Below are 16,283 nucleotides of genomic sequence, written 5' to 3'. Positions count from 1 at the left end.
GGGGGAAGGCCGCCCCCCCCACCGCCGCCGGGCGGGCGGGGAGCAGGGCGGCGGCGGGGGGGAACAGCGAGGCCCGGGCGGCTGAAGCTTCCCGATGCCTCGCTACGAAGGCGGGGTGGGGGGGAAGAGCCGAGGGGGACGGGGGTGTACTTACCTCTGCCTTCTGCTTCCTCTGCCTCCCTTCCGCGGGCCCCGCCCCTTGGAAGGTGGGAAGGGGAAGGGGCAGGGAAGGGGTGAGTAGACCTGGCCTCCGGAGGCCAGGTCTACCCATGCAATGGGAAGGGTTGGGTAGACCGGGACTCCTCTGGAGGCCAGGTCTACCCCTGCAACGGGAAGGGTTGGGTAGACCTGGACTCCTCCGGAGGCCAGGTCTACCCATGCAATGGGAAGGGGTGGGTAGACCTGGACTCATCGGGGCACTTGGGGGGGGAGGGGGAGGTTTGTGCACTCCATAAATTTATGGAGAAGAAGTGGGGATTTTTTAATAGATGCAGACGCTGTGGTAGCAAACTTGCTCCTCCAGATCGTCACACCCTCTGCATCTTTTGCCTTGGGGAGTCTCACAAGCCAGAGTCCTGCCGTCATTGTGCGCTTTTCTCCAACCAAACGAGGAAGAACTGCGCTGCACGCCTTAAAGTGGCACTGCTTGAATTGGCCCTTGCTCCTGCCTCAGAGATGGAGGAGAGGCCATCTACATCGACAGCTCCGACACCGAGGCCTGCCTTCGATGTCGATCGCCCGACACCGAAGCTCCCGACATCGAAGGTACGATCGTCTACTTCCACGCCAGTCAAAAAGAAGGCTAAGGCAAGTACAGAGCATAAGTCCGCGAAAAAGGGCACCTCCAAGTCCCTTAAGGCGGCGAAGAAGGGGAAGGAAGCGGTGCCTGCACTGGATGATGCCCCTATAGTGCCTCCCGCTCCAACGGCAGTATCGATATCGGAGGCCCAAGTCCCTCCACTGATACCGACCATCCATGTATTGGACTCCCCTGTCCACCAAATGGAGCCTCCTTACTCTGACATCGAAACGGTAGAGCTCCTAAGTCATCAGATGGATGCAGAGCATTCTCCGCCTCCTTCTCTGTTGTTGACATCAACGGTATCGGAAGCTCCCGACATCGATCCACGTCGGCACCGATATACCTCGTGTGACATGCAGCGTCATTCTCCACGTCTGCACACTCAATCTGTCGATATTGACACCCGCGACTACAGGAACAACTCCCACAGACACGCCACTGCCTTGTCTCCCAGACGTCCACGGTCCAGAAGTCGCTCCCCAAGAGTCTTCCTGCCCCCTTCCACCAATGGCATGGGATGAAAGACAGTCGCAGTACCTGTATGGGGCTTATCCACCATCCATGCCGTGGTTGACTCCTGTGGGCTATTCTGAGCGGGATCGCTATTCGTCCCGCTCTGTTCATAGGTCGAGATCCCCTCACAAGTCGAGACCTTCAGCAGCTCTGTCGTGTCCTCCTGTAGTGGAACAGTCACACCATACCATGGAACCAAGTCTTCCTATTAACCCTCCGGTCACTCCAAAACCTGTCGTTCCTGTCGTCCAAACAAAACCCGTAGTTTGTCAACAAGACACTTCGGTCCACACGGCACAACAAGATTCCTCTGATTTCATTGAGGAGGACTCAGATACGGAGGCTTCTGAGGCTCACACCTCTCCTGACCATGCATCTCCAAATCAGGATGTCGCAGAGGATTTACCTGTATCTCCATCTGACAACCTCACTTCGTACACTGATCTAGTAAAAAGAATGGCCCACTCTTTAGGCCTCTCTGTCGTCCAACAACATCTGCAAGCAATGGATTCAGTTTACGATATAGTTCAGCTGGATACATCTTCCACCTTGGCATTGCCTATGTCCTCAGTCCTTTTACAGGCAGCGAAGTCTCAATGGCTTAAACCTTCATCCACTCCTGTTTCCACAAGAAAACTGGACCACATGTACAGGGTCCAAGAGTCAGAGGCTGAGTTTCTATTCTCACACCCTCAGCCAAACTCCATGGTTATAACATCTTCCTCCAAATCCAAGAAAATGCATTCAACACCTTCTGATAAGGAAAGTAAAAAATTAGATGCATTCGGCAGGCGCTTCTATTCCACAGGGGCGTTGGGAGTCAAGGCCACTAACTACCTGGCCTGTATGAACTGGTATCAATATACTCTCTGGGAACGGTTCTCAGAGCTTCTCAGCCATCTCCCCGACAATAAACTTCAAGCAGCCAGACTCATACAAAAGGAAGGCATGGTGTTGGCAAAACAACAGCTCAACACTACCAAACATGTCCTTGAGGCATCTTCAAGAACCATGGCCTCTGCAATAGCTCTCAGAAGACATTCCTGACTCCGCAACACTAATCTCCCATTAGACACCAGATCTTATGTGGAAGACCTCCTCTTCGATGGCCTGGGGCTTTTCAATGCAGCAACTGACTCTACTCTACAAGAGTTGGATAAGAGCATTAAGGCGTCTCGAGCGCTAGGAGTCTCATCCTCTGCAAGGCAACAATACCGTCCCCGCACCTGGTCGAGGTCCTGGCAGAGACTTACCCCAACTCATCAGTCTCCGGACACAAGATGGAGACCGAGAACATCTTTGGGAGGCCAAAACCCCGCCTACCAAAAGCCAAAGTTCGGTTCCAAATATCAAGCTTCCCGCACCAAACAGCCCAACCCCTCCAAGCAGGGTTTTTTACTTTCCTGTCACCGAGTCAGCTCATACCTGTCTCTTTCCTTTTATCCATGCCTGGCATCTCATCACCTCAGACAAGTGGGTTCTGTCCATCTTGACCCAAGGTTACAAAATTCAGTTCCATCAGAACCCCAACACTCCGGTCATCGTCTCCATGCCCCCTTCCCCACCTCTCCTTGAGGAGGTGTCCGTCCTTCTGCAGAAGGGAGCCATCAAGAGTGTACCACCACACCTTCAAGGAACGGGATTCTACTCCCAATACTTCACAGTCCCAAAGATAGACTGAGGCGTTCGACCCATATTAGATCTCAGGGAACTGAACCGTTTTGTGATCTACCACATGGTCTTCCTACAACAGATCGTGCCACTGCTTCGCAGACACATCTGGATGGCCACCCTAGACCTCCAAAATGCACATTTCCACCTTACTATCCACCCCTTCTACCGCCAATACCTACGCTTTGCAATTGGCCAACACCACTATCAATATACGGCCCTTCCATTCGGCCTTTCCAGTGCCCCGAGAGTTTTCACAAAGACTATGATTGTGGTTGCGGCTTTCCTACGTCTCCGAGGGGTGTCTGTCTACCCATACATAGACGATTGGCTTCTGGTGGCACCTTCACAACACGCCCTGATCTCGAACGTAACAGAAACTCTGTCACTACTGGACAACCTGGGCCTAAGGGTCAATCAACAAAAGTCTCACCTGTGTCCTGTCCAGCAAATACAATACATCGGTGCTATCCTGGACTCAAACACATGCATGGCTTACCTACCTCCAGACAGGGCCGCAGACATCATTTCCCTAGCCACCGTCCTCCGTACCCAACCCTCCGTCACCGCCTTCCAAATTCAGAGGCTGCTTGGTCTGATGGCTGCCATCCCTTACAACTATGGTTCATTCGCAACTACAACCTGTCGAAGAACGCACACACTGTCGTCCTATCCCCTCCTCCCAGCATACAGGACTCTTTACTTTGGTGGACTGTCCCGTTGAATATCCTTCACGGAGCGCCCTTCCACCCTCCGTCACCCAAGGTCACCATCACGATCGATGCTTCCCTGACGGGATGGGATGCACACTCCATGGTCCTTTCTGTAGGAGACAAGTGGAACACGCATATGAGGAACCGACACATAAACTTCCTCGAACTCCTGGCCATACAATACGCTGTAACCAGTTTCCTCCCCTTAATCAAGGGAAAATGTGTCACGGTCCTAACAGACCACACCACAGCAGTATCCTACGTCAACAGACAGGGGGGCACTGTCTCTCTACGCCTCTGCACCCTGGCAATCAATTTGTGGGAGTTTTGCATCACCAACGGCGTATTCCTCGTGGCCACTCACATCCCAGGACGCATGGACGTGGAGGCAGACCATCTAAGTCGAACAGGACTCAGCCTTCATGAGTGGGGGATGAACCCAACATACCTCCTCCCACTCTTCCACAAGTGGGGAGCTCCCCAAGTCAACATTTTTGCAACAAGGAACAACAAAAAGTGTCCTCTGTTCTGCAGTCAAGGAGGCAACGACCTGCAATATCTGGGTGACAGCCTCCTTCACCCTTGGTCCTCGACACATCTTTACCTGTTTCCCCCCTTACCTCTGCTTCTGAGAGTGGTCCGCAAAATACTCAGACAACGTGGACAGTATCCTAATAACACCATGGTGGCCAAGACAACCTTGGTTTTCAACGGTCCTCGAGCTATCGCGGGGGATATACCATCAGTTCCCCCTGGTTCCGGACCTACTCCTTCTCTCAGACTCCCCCGTCCTACATTACAACATAACACAGTTGAAACTGACGGCTTGGCAGATACAATCGCAGGCTTCTCTTTACGTGTAGTGAACGTCCTTTTAAATTCCAGGAAACCTACTACTCGGAAGTCCTATGGTTATAAATGGAGAAGATTCTGTTCTTTTCTGGGTGATGACGCCCCTCGAGCCACCTCAGCTGGCTTCGAAAGAGTTTTCTGTTTCCTTCTCTCCTTAGCTGACTCGGAACTTTACCACTCTTCGTTGAGAGTTTACTTAGCTGCTCTGTCGGTTTTTCACGTTCCAGTTGACGGATGTACTTTGTTTGCACATCCAATTTCCAAACGTTTTTTAAAAGGTTTGCTTCACCTTTACCCTTCTGTCAAAACTCCAGTCACTCCATGGGACCTTCCTCTAGTTCTACGCCAGCTCACGAGGAAGCCCTTCGAATCACTTGCAACATGCGAACTCAAACTGCTAGCGTGGAAAACGGCCTTTAAAATTGCCATTACCTCGGCCAGGCGAGTGGGGGAAATATTGGCTTTCCGGCACGATACACCTTACCTGTCCTTTCTGCCAGACAGAGTCCACCTCGTCCCGGACATCTCCTTCCTGCCGAAGGTGGTGTCAGAGTTCCACCTGCAGGCGGAGGTCTTCCTCCCTGACTTCTTCCCAAATACAACATCAGCGGAAGACAAACTACTCCACACCTTGGACGTGAAGCGGGCTCTCCTGTTCTATCTCACCAGAACGCACCCAACTAGACGAGACTCTCAACTATTAGTCTCGTACACTTCACCACGCCTGGGCACTCGCATCACGGCCCAGCGCCTGTCAAAGTGGATTGTAGGGCTAATCCATCTATGTTACCTACTTGCCAAACAGCCATTACCTGGTCCTATCAGGGCTCATTCTACCAGGGCTGTCGCGACTTCCACTGCCTTCCTCCAGGGAGTACCACTACAAGACATTTGCAAAGTCGCTTCGTGGGCCACGCCCAACACCTTCATCAGGCACTACGCCCTAGACGCCCGTAACACCACCAGTAACAACATGGGACGTCACATTCTGTCTTCGGCTACGCAGTAAAAGACCTGCCAGCACCCTCCTCCAGGTAGGCTATTGCTTGCTAATTTCCCATGGGTGTGAAGCACAGAGACCACGACAAAGATAAGCAGGTTGCTTACCAGTAACTGGTGATCTTTGAGTGGTCATCTGTGCATTCACACCACCCGCCCTCCTTCCCCACTGTTGTCAGCTTCTACATTTTTTGTGGGGGTTGATTTGCGGCAGTTTGTAGGAACTGGCGGGATGTCCGCGCCCACCCCTCTGGGCATGCGTGGTGGGGTTCCTGTGCATGCCCGAGGGACTGAGCGCAAAAATCCGTTAAAAGATCGATCCAGCCTGTGCGCACTAGATGCCATTTGGTGAATGCACAGATGACCACTTGAAGATCACGTTACTGGTAAGCAACCTGCTTTTCTTCCTGCTGCTCTAAAATCGGCTAGGTGTATATTTGCATGATGATCCCCTCAACCCAATTTAAAAGCTCTCCTTTCTGCCTAAACACTTACAGAGGGCAGGGTATCAAAATAAAGCAAATCAATGCCCTAGGCTTGGACAGTTGCCCCATAACTCTCAGCCTTTAGGAGTCCTGCTGCTTTTAGAGTCTACCGGGTACAGGGGGCCATTTGGGCCTTTCTGTGTAGACTGCTTCTGTGTAGACTGCTTTGCCCCAGGATTTTGTTTCATCCTCAGCTCCAGACTATGGCTGATCTCCTTTTGGGCCAGACTGCAGTCTTTTTCTCCTGCATTTTTGGTCCCATGGTTGCATAGAGGGTAAAGTAGCTGATAAACAGCTCCTCTTCCACAGGTCCTCCTGCTCCAAGTCATTTTCATCAGCTTTCTCTCCCCAGTTCTTTTCCAGGCCTAAGGCTGTTTTCTCCAGCTTTCCACACCCATCACTGACAGGCACCACCTCACCATTCAAGACCACGGTTTACCCAGCTCTACAGACCCCATCAACCCACAACAGGGTCATCTGCAGCCACTGGACAAGCATTTTTCACAGCCTGTATTGAGGCTGCCTGTACTACAGCAGCTGTTGCAGAGACTGTTTGCTGTCAGAACTTTGTCTCCATGCTTGTTTGGACACTGTCTTTAAGGTGCTATTCTAACGTCAATTGCTGCCACTTCAACTTATTCTCCATTCCGGCTAAAGAAAATAATCCTATCCCTAAAATGTTACACACTTCCCATTTTTCCAAGCAGGAAATGCCACCTAGGTTTGGCTTCCTTTGGACAAGAGCACTCGAGAGCCTTATTTCATTAACAAATATGCAAGTAGAACATAGGCAAACGGTGTTCCTTAGGACAGCATATCAACTTCCTTGTATCAGGTCCCCATAGAGCTGTCATCCTAAAGCACTTCAGCCAACTCCCCCAGCCTTGCTCAAAACCAAACTGTTGTTTCTTCAACCATGTATACCTGGCACTTCTTGGAGGGTGTGTGTGTTAGTTACCTTTTTCAGGCTCTGAAGTTCTGGCCCTTCTATCCTGCGTTACATTTCTAAGTGTGGGGCCTACTAGATCCAAAGTATTTGAACAGCAATGTCACACCAATGTAAGTGGTCATGGAAGGACCGCCCCACCCCTGGACCACCGAGAAGGAAGCTTCACGATAAGTGAAGACAAATCTTCCGTTCTATTGTATTTCTATTATTATTTACTCAGTTTATTAATCACCCCATCCCTGTAAAGCAGAGCTTCTGATGATATACATCAGCGATAAAACAATTGGTAAAATCATACAACAGTCCAATTATACAGTTAAACATGTAATTAAATGCCTAAAATCCAAGATACTGCCCTAATCTTATTCCATACCGGACTGTACCACAGATGAAAGAGAGAGGGTGCTAGTGATGGTCATACTGTCACTGTCCTCAACCAAAAGCCTGGCGGAATATCTCTACTGCAACACTGTATTTTTCCTTCCTCCTACGACAAAATATGGGCTTTCTCCACAGGTAACTGCTAAGCAAATCCACTTTCACCATACCTTCTCACCCTCATAGCAGCAAACAGGGGTATAGCCATAAGTTTGGTTGGTGGGTGTGGGAAATTTGGGGGCACCTGCCACACCTGTTCCTCTTGCAGCAGGAGCAGCTCCACTACAACCTCTAATCCACTAGTCCTTTCAATTGTAGAGACTTGATTCCAGGATGCTTTTCTGTGTAAGCCCAGGAGGGGGAGATTTCCAACTTTCTCACTCCCATTATTTCTTGTATTTTGCAGTTTTCTTTTATTTTGCATTTTTAAAAACCTATTTATTTTTCGCCCTGGACTGAAGCTTTTCTGACTGTCATTTTGTCCCCCCCCATTTTTAAATTATTTTTTTTAAAAAAAATTGTCTGCAGGGGCAGTGCTCGTTTGTGGGGGTTCTGCCCCCAAATGCCCCCCATGGCTATAGGCCTGGCAACAAGTAATATGAACACATGACTATATGAAAATGGGGCATTTTTGCCTAACTCCAGGAAAGACTGCAATCTGTATGCCTTGAACACTTTCAAACATGTTTAACAAAAATAAAGGATTAAGTGTACATCTATGAATGCTGGAGTGCCAATTTGTTTTTTAGTTATAACCAAACTATCCAATTAATGTTTTTACCCAGACCACAGATTTTCAGATAAAGTAATGCAGAAAAGGAAAAATGCCACTGATGTGCAAGCCAGCTTTGAAAGGAACAAGAATTGTGATCAAGCAAGCAGTGTGCTACCAGGATGTCACCAAGCATGGATTTTGTAGTTTGTCTTATTTTCACAACACTCTCTTAACGAATGATCAAGACATGTTTCAAATTTCCGTTTATTTGTGAGATAATATTAATGGGTAATGCATTTCCCATCGGCTTTTGCAATAAAATTTTACTTTGTATGTTTTTTTTTACCCATTATGACATAAGATACTGCATTATGGACAAGGACTTAAAACCACAATAAATCAGTAATGTAACAGTAGCGATATTAGAGTGTATAAAGTTGACATGGAAGTAATTTATGCACCAATAAAGAGGTCAGTTTTATTAATTGGATTTTTTTCATTTGTCACACACAATGAATGTTTTTACAATGAAGAAAGCCTAACGATTGCTGGAAGCAACTGACTAAGATCAACTGATATTTTTGTACCCACCATACCATGTATAGCTTCTTGCTCTTGGCCTCTGTTCTGCTTAATTTCACTGCTATTTGTAAAATTCTGTGTCAAGATTGTCACATCTTAAATACAGGTAAGTTGCTAGAAGTACATTATATACACATACAGAAAAATACAAGACTAGTTGCTTTCCACAATATTTAATTTATATGCTACAGTAACTATATGCAACTTGTAAAGACAGCTTTAAGGGGTACAAGAAACTGTTACTTGCTCTATAATAGTTTGGTCCAATATATTTTAATGTAGTGGTTATTTGCTCCCTCCTTTAACATGACAACGTAATACAACATACAACACATGCACAATCATTCACCTGTGAACAAATGAATAAAAAGACACTCAAGATAACCTGTACACCCAGAGGTTCAACCAACCATACACAACTAAATAAGGCTATTTTACAGCTATGCAGCATAAATGGTCAACACTGCTGTTCTAAAGTGAGCACCATATATACACATTTGTATATAAAAACAAAACACACACACACCTGGGTTAGTCAAAAGGTGCCATTCCAAGGCTGTACAGTGTGGAAAGAATATTTACAAAACTTGAAAATAAAAAGCTGCAAAGTTTATTGCCAATGCCCTTTATAAACTTTCTCCTACTTTTTAATAGATGCTCTGTGAACTATCCATATTTCTGGCCCTTTATAAGATCCCTGCTCAAGAAAATTTCAAGCAAATATGTTCTATGGCTTCGCCCACACAGCTGTTTCTTCTGCAGCTTTCAACTGTTGATATCATACTGGTATAGCATGGTAGGCTGTTTTAAAATTAAACTGCAACAGCTTAAAAACACCTAAGTTTTAAGAAGTAGAATGTTTCATTTATGACTTGCTGTATTTGGGAAGAAAAGTATAAGCCCCAACTAGGCTAAATATTAAAATATGCTATACAATTTAGACTTACAAATGCATCTCAAACTTGTTCACTTGGAAATAAATTGTGCTGAATTCAATGGAATTTTTTTTTTGTAAGCATGCCTTGGGGCTGAATCATTACCAAGACCTAGGTTAGTGTGAACAACGTAAATCATAACCAAACATAAGTTCTTTGGTGCTCTGCAGACTACAATGTAAATGAAATGCATTCTTCTTGACCATTTTGCTAGCATTAAGATACTAAAGTGTGTAAACTGTCTCAGACATCGATGCTTGTCTGGGATGCTGCTACATAATACCATCAATTCTTACCAACATTGCTTTGAAGACCCAGCACACACAGCATGAAAAAAATAACATTCTTGCCCTTCACAAAATTAGGAATCTGCAATATATTTTATTCTAGATAAAAGTCCACTAAAAAGTTCATCTTGTCAAAAGTATCCTTTTGTACAGAAAAATGCCAACTAGTTCATTTGCTAGCATTTCAATAGCAAGGGATTAAAAAAGGTATGCTAACAGCAGTGAAGAATGTAGAAGGAAATACCAATTTTTTATTATTTGACTTGATTTGGAGAGAGTGCTACTGAGGGAAATTCAACTAGGCAACTATTTTATACCCAGCAAACTAAATGTGATAATAAAAGAATATCTTGAAATCTGCACTACTGTATTCCATGTTGCATTCTGAAATATTAGACATCAGATTTACAATGTAGCCCACTAGGCTCTCTGTTAAATTTAAAAGATCCTTACTCTGTTCTAAATGCAGTAATTGTTTCTATTTCCATCAATTTCATTTAAAATATTTGATTAAACACCTGAATTGTGTATTAAGAACAACTTCTGGTATAAGTAACTTTACACGGAGGTGATTGCTGCCTCTTGTAACTGTCCATGGTGTACATGGCAGCAATGTTAAAACAGCTGAGATACTTGATTGACTTTTAAAGTAATAAACTCTCAACAAAGCTGCCATTAATATTGAAAACAAACTGTGAATGCTAATGGGTAGGGTGGAGGACATGTTCAGATGATACCAACTTGGTTCGGTCTTTTAATTTAATTTAATGACCAGTTAATTTATAGGAACTGGTTTATTGGAATAGATCTCTGAACAGCTACATATATTGGTCCATTTTAAGTGGCCTGCACTGTACTTAACTACCCCCGTTATATTGTACTACTACTGAATCAATTTTCCCTTTGATTGTAAAAAGCTCCAGACAGATGACTATAATTTTCCTTAGTTACTATTTTTAAAAGATTGTCTGCATGTAACAATATTTCTATGGAGAAAAGCTGCCATAGAGTGTTGTTTTAAATCTTGCCCTTAGCAAAACAAGATCTTCAAGTTCTGCAATGACCTACCACATTATTACAGCTTAAGACAAAGATGTGGGATTAAAATCATAGTTCAAGACACCTTTTCAGTGCAGTTTTGCTGTACAAGCCTTGGAAATCTGAAAGCTCCCAAAAGAGTTTTCAGCATTAAAACATTATTGCTTTGGTTCTGTTGCAAACACACAGAATTATGCCACATCTCACATAGTTTAGGTATAACAGATCAGAACAAGATTGGACATTTCACTTAGGAACAAAAATTCTCTCTCTAGTTTAAGTGCAGAACATGAAACTACTAAGTGCTTCATTTACACTGGATCAGGATACAAGTCTTACTGTAATCCAGAATTTCATATTAAAATTATAAATGTAAAAAAAATACACAATAGCCTGGTCTGTTGGGAAAAAAAAAATGTGTTGGCTAGCAGCATGCAAAAAATCATGCATTGTCATATCAAGCAAACTAAAATTAAAACATAATAAATTACTGCTCAAAGCTCACTTTAAAATATTAAGACAATGGCAATGAAGGATTTCAGTGAAATAAAGTATTCACAGCTCTGAAAAGGAAGATTGGTGATGTCAAGTAGAATGGGTTAAGTCCTGTTATCGTCAAACAACATGACAGCAAGTAGTCTGACCGGAGGTACACAACAGTCCCTCCTTCGGGTTTCGCTGAATATTCACAGATATTGTTTTTTCACACAGAGGTAGTTGTAACACGTTATTTTTCAAGTTCTTGCTCTTTATTCGTTCCAATTCATTTGTTGTGTCTGACATTTGGTCAGAAAAGAATTTTATGCTGCCCAAAGATGAAGCTGGATTTATACCACCAGCAGAACTAATGCACATTTTCCATGTTGATTTCTCCTGAACCTTAACACTGGAAAATGATATGGTGTTTTGTGGATCAATAATGTATTTAGTACTGTTGTGAATCTGAGAACCTAGACAGAGACTCATCAATTTGAGGCTTTCTACAAGGTCACCTGCACTTCTTGAGGACAACTGCATTGAATTACCAGATCCAGCACACCGACGCGTAGAACCTGAATTGTTATTCGTGCTTCCTCCAGAGCTACCAGAAGGACTTCCACCTCCTTTATTGTTGTCTCCAGGGCTTGCTTTGTCTAGACCTCCATTTCCATTGTTTGGTTTGCTTTGTCCACTGCCATCTCCCTGATTGCCAGGGGGACCTTCACTACTGTCCCGTCTATGCCAGGAATAAGTAAATCCACTGTCTTTATCTAAACGTCGCCTACTTTCTGAATCATCATCACTTGTTTCTGAGCTACTGCAGCTAGATCCTCGACCCTGGCTTTTCCTTCTGTGGTAACGTTTGTGCACAGTGCTGGGTGATGCAATATTCATTTTTAGCCTGCTAAGTTTTGGAGGTAAATTCTCATCCATATCAAATTCATCATCAGATTCTCCTTCTTCAAAGATCTGATTGAGAACTGGAGCACTCTTCCGGGAAGTGAGACGATTTGTAACTGAAGGCTTCCGGCGCAAGACAACTTGTGTTGAAAGGGAAACAGGTTTTTTATCTTCTTCATCCTCCTCCTCATCTTCTTCCACCCTAAATAAGCACTTCCGACCACTAGTTGTAGGTTTTAAGCTCACTGAAGGAACAACAGAAAGCGCTGGGCCAGCTAATTCAGGGATTTCTTCTTTTTTTGCTGAATCACTAAGTGCCTTATTCCTGTGGCCATTGAGAATATTTTCAGCACTGCGAGCTGGAGATTGAGGAACGGTTCCATGGGACAGAGGAGTTGCTGTAAGGTCATCTTCTAGGTCTTGCGGAACATCAATTTTTGTTGGCCATGATTGCCTATAGCAAGTATAAAGTAAAAAAACACACCCAAAAATGCAATTTTACTAAAAGTCTAAAGCTCAAAGAATGAACTTTAATTACAACACATTTTACATAAAAACAGGTGCAGTGTAAATAAAACTTAATAGTTACAACTGAGCCTTAATTTGAAAATGTACTAAAGAGGCAAAGAATTTCCTCACTGTTGAATGGCCAATCCATGAAGCTGAAGACAGTTTCACAAAGGCTACAGAAAGAAATAAAGTAGGAAATGCAAATTGGCTAGACTAGACTCAAGGGTGTTGGATCCTAGCATTTGAAAATTTAACTTTCCCTTTCATTGTATTCATTACCTATTTCTCTTATGTAAAGTGGTAAAATAGATATCATTTTACAGATGTGGCCAAACATCCAATCTGTTAAAATCCCAGTAGTTTCCTTTTTAACCAGAGTCCCTTAAACATAAGCTAGTAAGTGGAAACACTTTCTTGTTTTTAGATAAAGGAACAATAAGACTTATTACTTCTTTAGAAGTAACCTGTTTGAAATCTGAAGATGCAAAGTTTGAATAACAGCACATTCCTGAGCACAGTTACACCCTTCTAAGCTCACTGTCTTCCATGGACTTTGATGGGTGTTAACACACAAATTATATGGTATCTCCAACCTGAATTTTCCAAACATTATCAAGGACAAGTTCTAAAACTTTTACTGTCAATTCCTGCCACTTTCTAAGATCTTGCTCAAACCCTCCATACATGTAACCAAAAATACAATTCAGCTGTAGAGCTTTACTTTCTAAGCAAGGGGCATGCAGTTCAAAGAAACAGCTAGGAAACATGAAGGTCACAAGAACATGCCTTGAGATCCCAAAGGAAAGGAATTATAGAGGTTATCAACTTTGTGGGGAGGATGGAATATAATCCTGGTGATCTTCAGCATGACTATTTAACATGCTAAGTAGCATGTATTCCACAGTGCCCTCATTGGTTTCATTAACAAGAGATCAGATTAATTTGAATATGCTGAGTGAGGGTCCAGACACCAAATAAACGTTATAAAGAACTGTAGTAGTGTGCTGCAAATCCAAGGGTCTATTTGAGATAACTAAAATTTTAATTTTATTACAAAGAATTCCTTCAATTTTGCTGAAATCTCCAGTTCTTCATTCTTTTACACCTTTGCCATTTAATGGGACTTTCTGCCTATCTAGATAGCTTCCTGTGCTTCAGCTTTATTTGCAAAATAGATATAAGATAAAATTGCTTGCTGTACTTCCTTGCCATATTAACCACTTTTGAAATAACCTATTATGTGTGCTTGTGCACCCTGTTTCTATGTATGTTTATATTGGAGCAAATCACACTCCGTTAAGTGTGACTTACTTCCAAGGGTACAAAGGATGGCAATCTTAGGACCAAGGTAGATATGATATTGGGTTGGGCAAAGGGAGTTCATTTGTATTTATATTTGCATTTCAGCTCCCTTTGCCTGTACTTTTTGTTAAGAACTGTATTCTTTCTCTGTCCACAGATTTAGACAGATAGGTGTAGAATATAATACAAATAGATTTCTGCCTCCCAAATTACATCCAAATTGGCCCTTAGGGGGTTTTATTGTGTGTGTGTGTGTGTTCATTTAGTTTTGGAAAAGCTTTCTTGCCTTTTATAGCCTTTACTACAGAGTATTTTAAAAAAACAAACTGGCATATTTCTGGACTTGTTTGTGCTTGTTCTAATATGAAGTGCACATTTTATTTTAGCATTATTATAGTGGCTATAAACAACGATCTTGCTGACTTTTCCTAACGGTATCCTTTCAGCTTCTTTTTTAGCTACTCTATTTTTGAAATTAAACCAAGCTGTGTTGGACTCACATGTTATTTCATTTCTTCCATTTTTTTTTACTGCCTGGCCCTCAAGGTAGCTTACAAAACACAGCTGAAACTTTACTACATATTTTGCTTTAGTGGCCTCACTTTTTTGCATCTCAAACTCTGTAACAGCTTTGGTACTCTGACAGCATGCATTGTAGATCCTTGTTCTACTCAGTATACAATATGCTTTCTATATAAGGGGAAGTTCCTAGGCCATTGTAGAGAACAAATTTTCACGCATAAGGTCCCAATTTCTTACATCTCTGGTTAGAATTTCACATTGGTAGGGGACAAAGTTCTCTGCTTGAGATCATGGAGAACTGTTACCTGTCATGCTAGGTCAGATAGGCTACTAATCTGCCTCCATATAAGGCAAACACATCTGTGAGTGCATATTTATACATCCACACTAGAAGGCACCATAGATCTTCGTGGTCTCTGTGCTTCACACCAATGGGGATCTAGTGCGCCTGCGCTGGATCTGCCGGTGCCGTAGCAAGCTCTCTTAAAAGGATTTTCGTGCCTGGCCCAACTGAGCATGCTCAGGAGCCCCAGTGAGCATGCCCAGAAGGGCAGGCACGGACATCCCACCAGTTCTTTCCTTACTGCCGCGCTGAGCAGACCTGTCTTCGAGAGGTCTGGCCGGATCGCTGTTTTTGGTCACTTTTAGTGATCAGCTCTCAATTTTTTCTCTCAGTTTCTCTTCAGTTTTCCTTTCTCTTGTCGTTTTTTTTTTTAAAAAAGGAGAGTTTTTGTTTTTCGTCGCCTGAGGTAAAATTACCTCAGGCCTTCGGGCTGCTGACCCCCCCCCACCAACCCTTCTCGTCGTTTGGACTTTTTCTTCTTCAGTCTATGGAGAAAAAGACAAAGAAGTCGAAGAAGTGGGAATTTTTCAATCGTTGTCGTACTTGTGGAAGTAAATTGGCTCCTCCAGACGGTCATAAGTACTGTATTTTCTGTCTTGGGGAGACCCACAATCCAGACTCCTGTGAACATTGTGCGCAATTTTCAACCCAAACTCGGAAGAACAGAGCGGCACGCTTGAGAGTTTTCCTCTTGGAGAAAGCTTTTCAACCGATGGCTGACCCGCCGGTCACTTCATCCGTCGCTATATCTTCCGCTACTGACGCATCGGCTTCGAAACCGTCGACGTCAAAGGCTAAGTCTGTTTCCGATATCGAGAGGTCGAAACCGAAACCTAAGGTACCAAACGTTCCTTCCACAGCGTCAAACCCTGCTAAGAAGGCCAGGAAGTCCAACCCTGCAGTGGCGACGCAGAAGGTGGTCAAGGATGCGAAGCCTGCTAAGAAGGACTCTGTGCCAGCAGCTCCAGCCCTTCCGCCACCATCGACGCCGTCGACACCGACTGGTTCGACACCGATTGCATCGATACCGGTGAACCAGGTCGTGTCTGAGACTACGGTACTTGTGCTAGACTCTCCAGACCATCAGGTGGAGACAGCCTTGTACGATATCGACCAAATGGAACTCGTAAGTCACCAGCTGGGTGCGGAGTCTTCCCCTGGTCCAACGAGCTCGTCGGCTTCGATCGTTTCAGAGCCGCCCGACACCGATGGCCGTCGGCATCGACGCTCAAGATCCAGTGCGGAGCATTGGCCTCCCCGTTTGTTGCCTGAGTCTGTCAATATCGATGCCTTTGACTGTAGAAGAG

At 44.3% G+C, this 16,283-nt stretch overlaps 2 protein-coding genes across 4 annotated transcripts in view; one reads left to right on the top strand and one right to left on the bottom strand.

Moving 5' to 3' along the window:
- The window catches only part of ANO10 (anoctamin 10), a 157,157-nt gene that overhangs the window by 117,599 nt on the left and 23,275 nt on the right, over positions 1–16,283 (top strand). Inside the window, exon 14 of one of the 3 annotated variants that reach the window (XM_015412540.1) lies at positions 8,148–10,409. The exons of 1 other annotated variant lie outside the window; for it this stretch is intronic. The gene's annotated coding sequence lies outside the window, so the exon portion shown is untranslated. Of the gene's footprint in view, positions 1–6,387; positions 7,213–8,147; positions 10,410–16,283 lie in introns of those variants that run through there. One more of the 3 variants, XM_015412547.1, reaches the window with a different exon arrangement.
- Positions 10,434–16,283, bottom strand: part of SNRK (SNF related kinase) — a 33,128-nt gene continuing 27,278 nt past the window's right edge. The window contains exon 6 of the mRNA XM_015412514.1: positions 10,434–12,753. Coding sequence (XP_015268000.1) covers positions 11,535–12,753 — 1,219 coding nt within the window. The 3' untranslated portion in view covers positions 10,434–11,534. The remainder of the gene's footprint in view (positions 12,754–16,283) is intronic.

This window comes from Gekko japonicus, unplaced genomic scaffold (genome assembly GCF_001447785.1).
Source record: "Gekko japonicus isolate JY-2015 unplaced genomic scaffold, Gekko_japonicus_V1.1 scaffold785, whole genome shotgun sequence".
Classification (NCBI taxonomy): Eukaryota; Metazoa; Chordata; class Lepidosauria; order Squamata; family Gekkonidae; genus Gekko; species Gekko japonicus.
The sequence above is the reverse complement of the archived record's forward strand: the minus strand, read 5'-3'. Positions and strand labels throughout refer to the sequence as shown.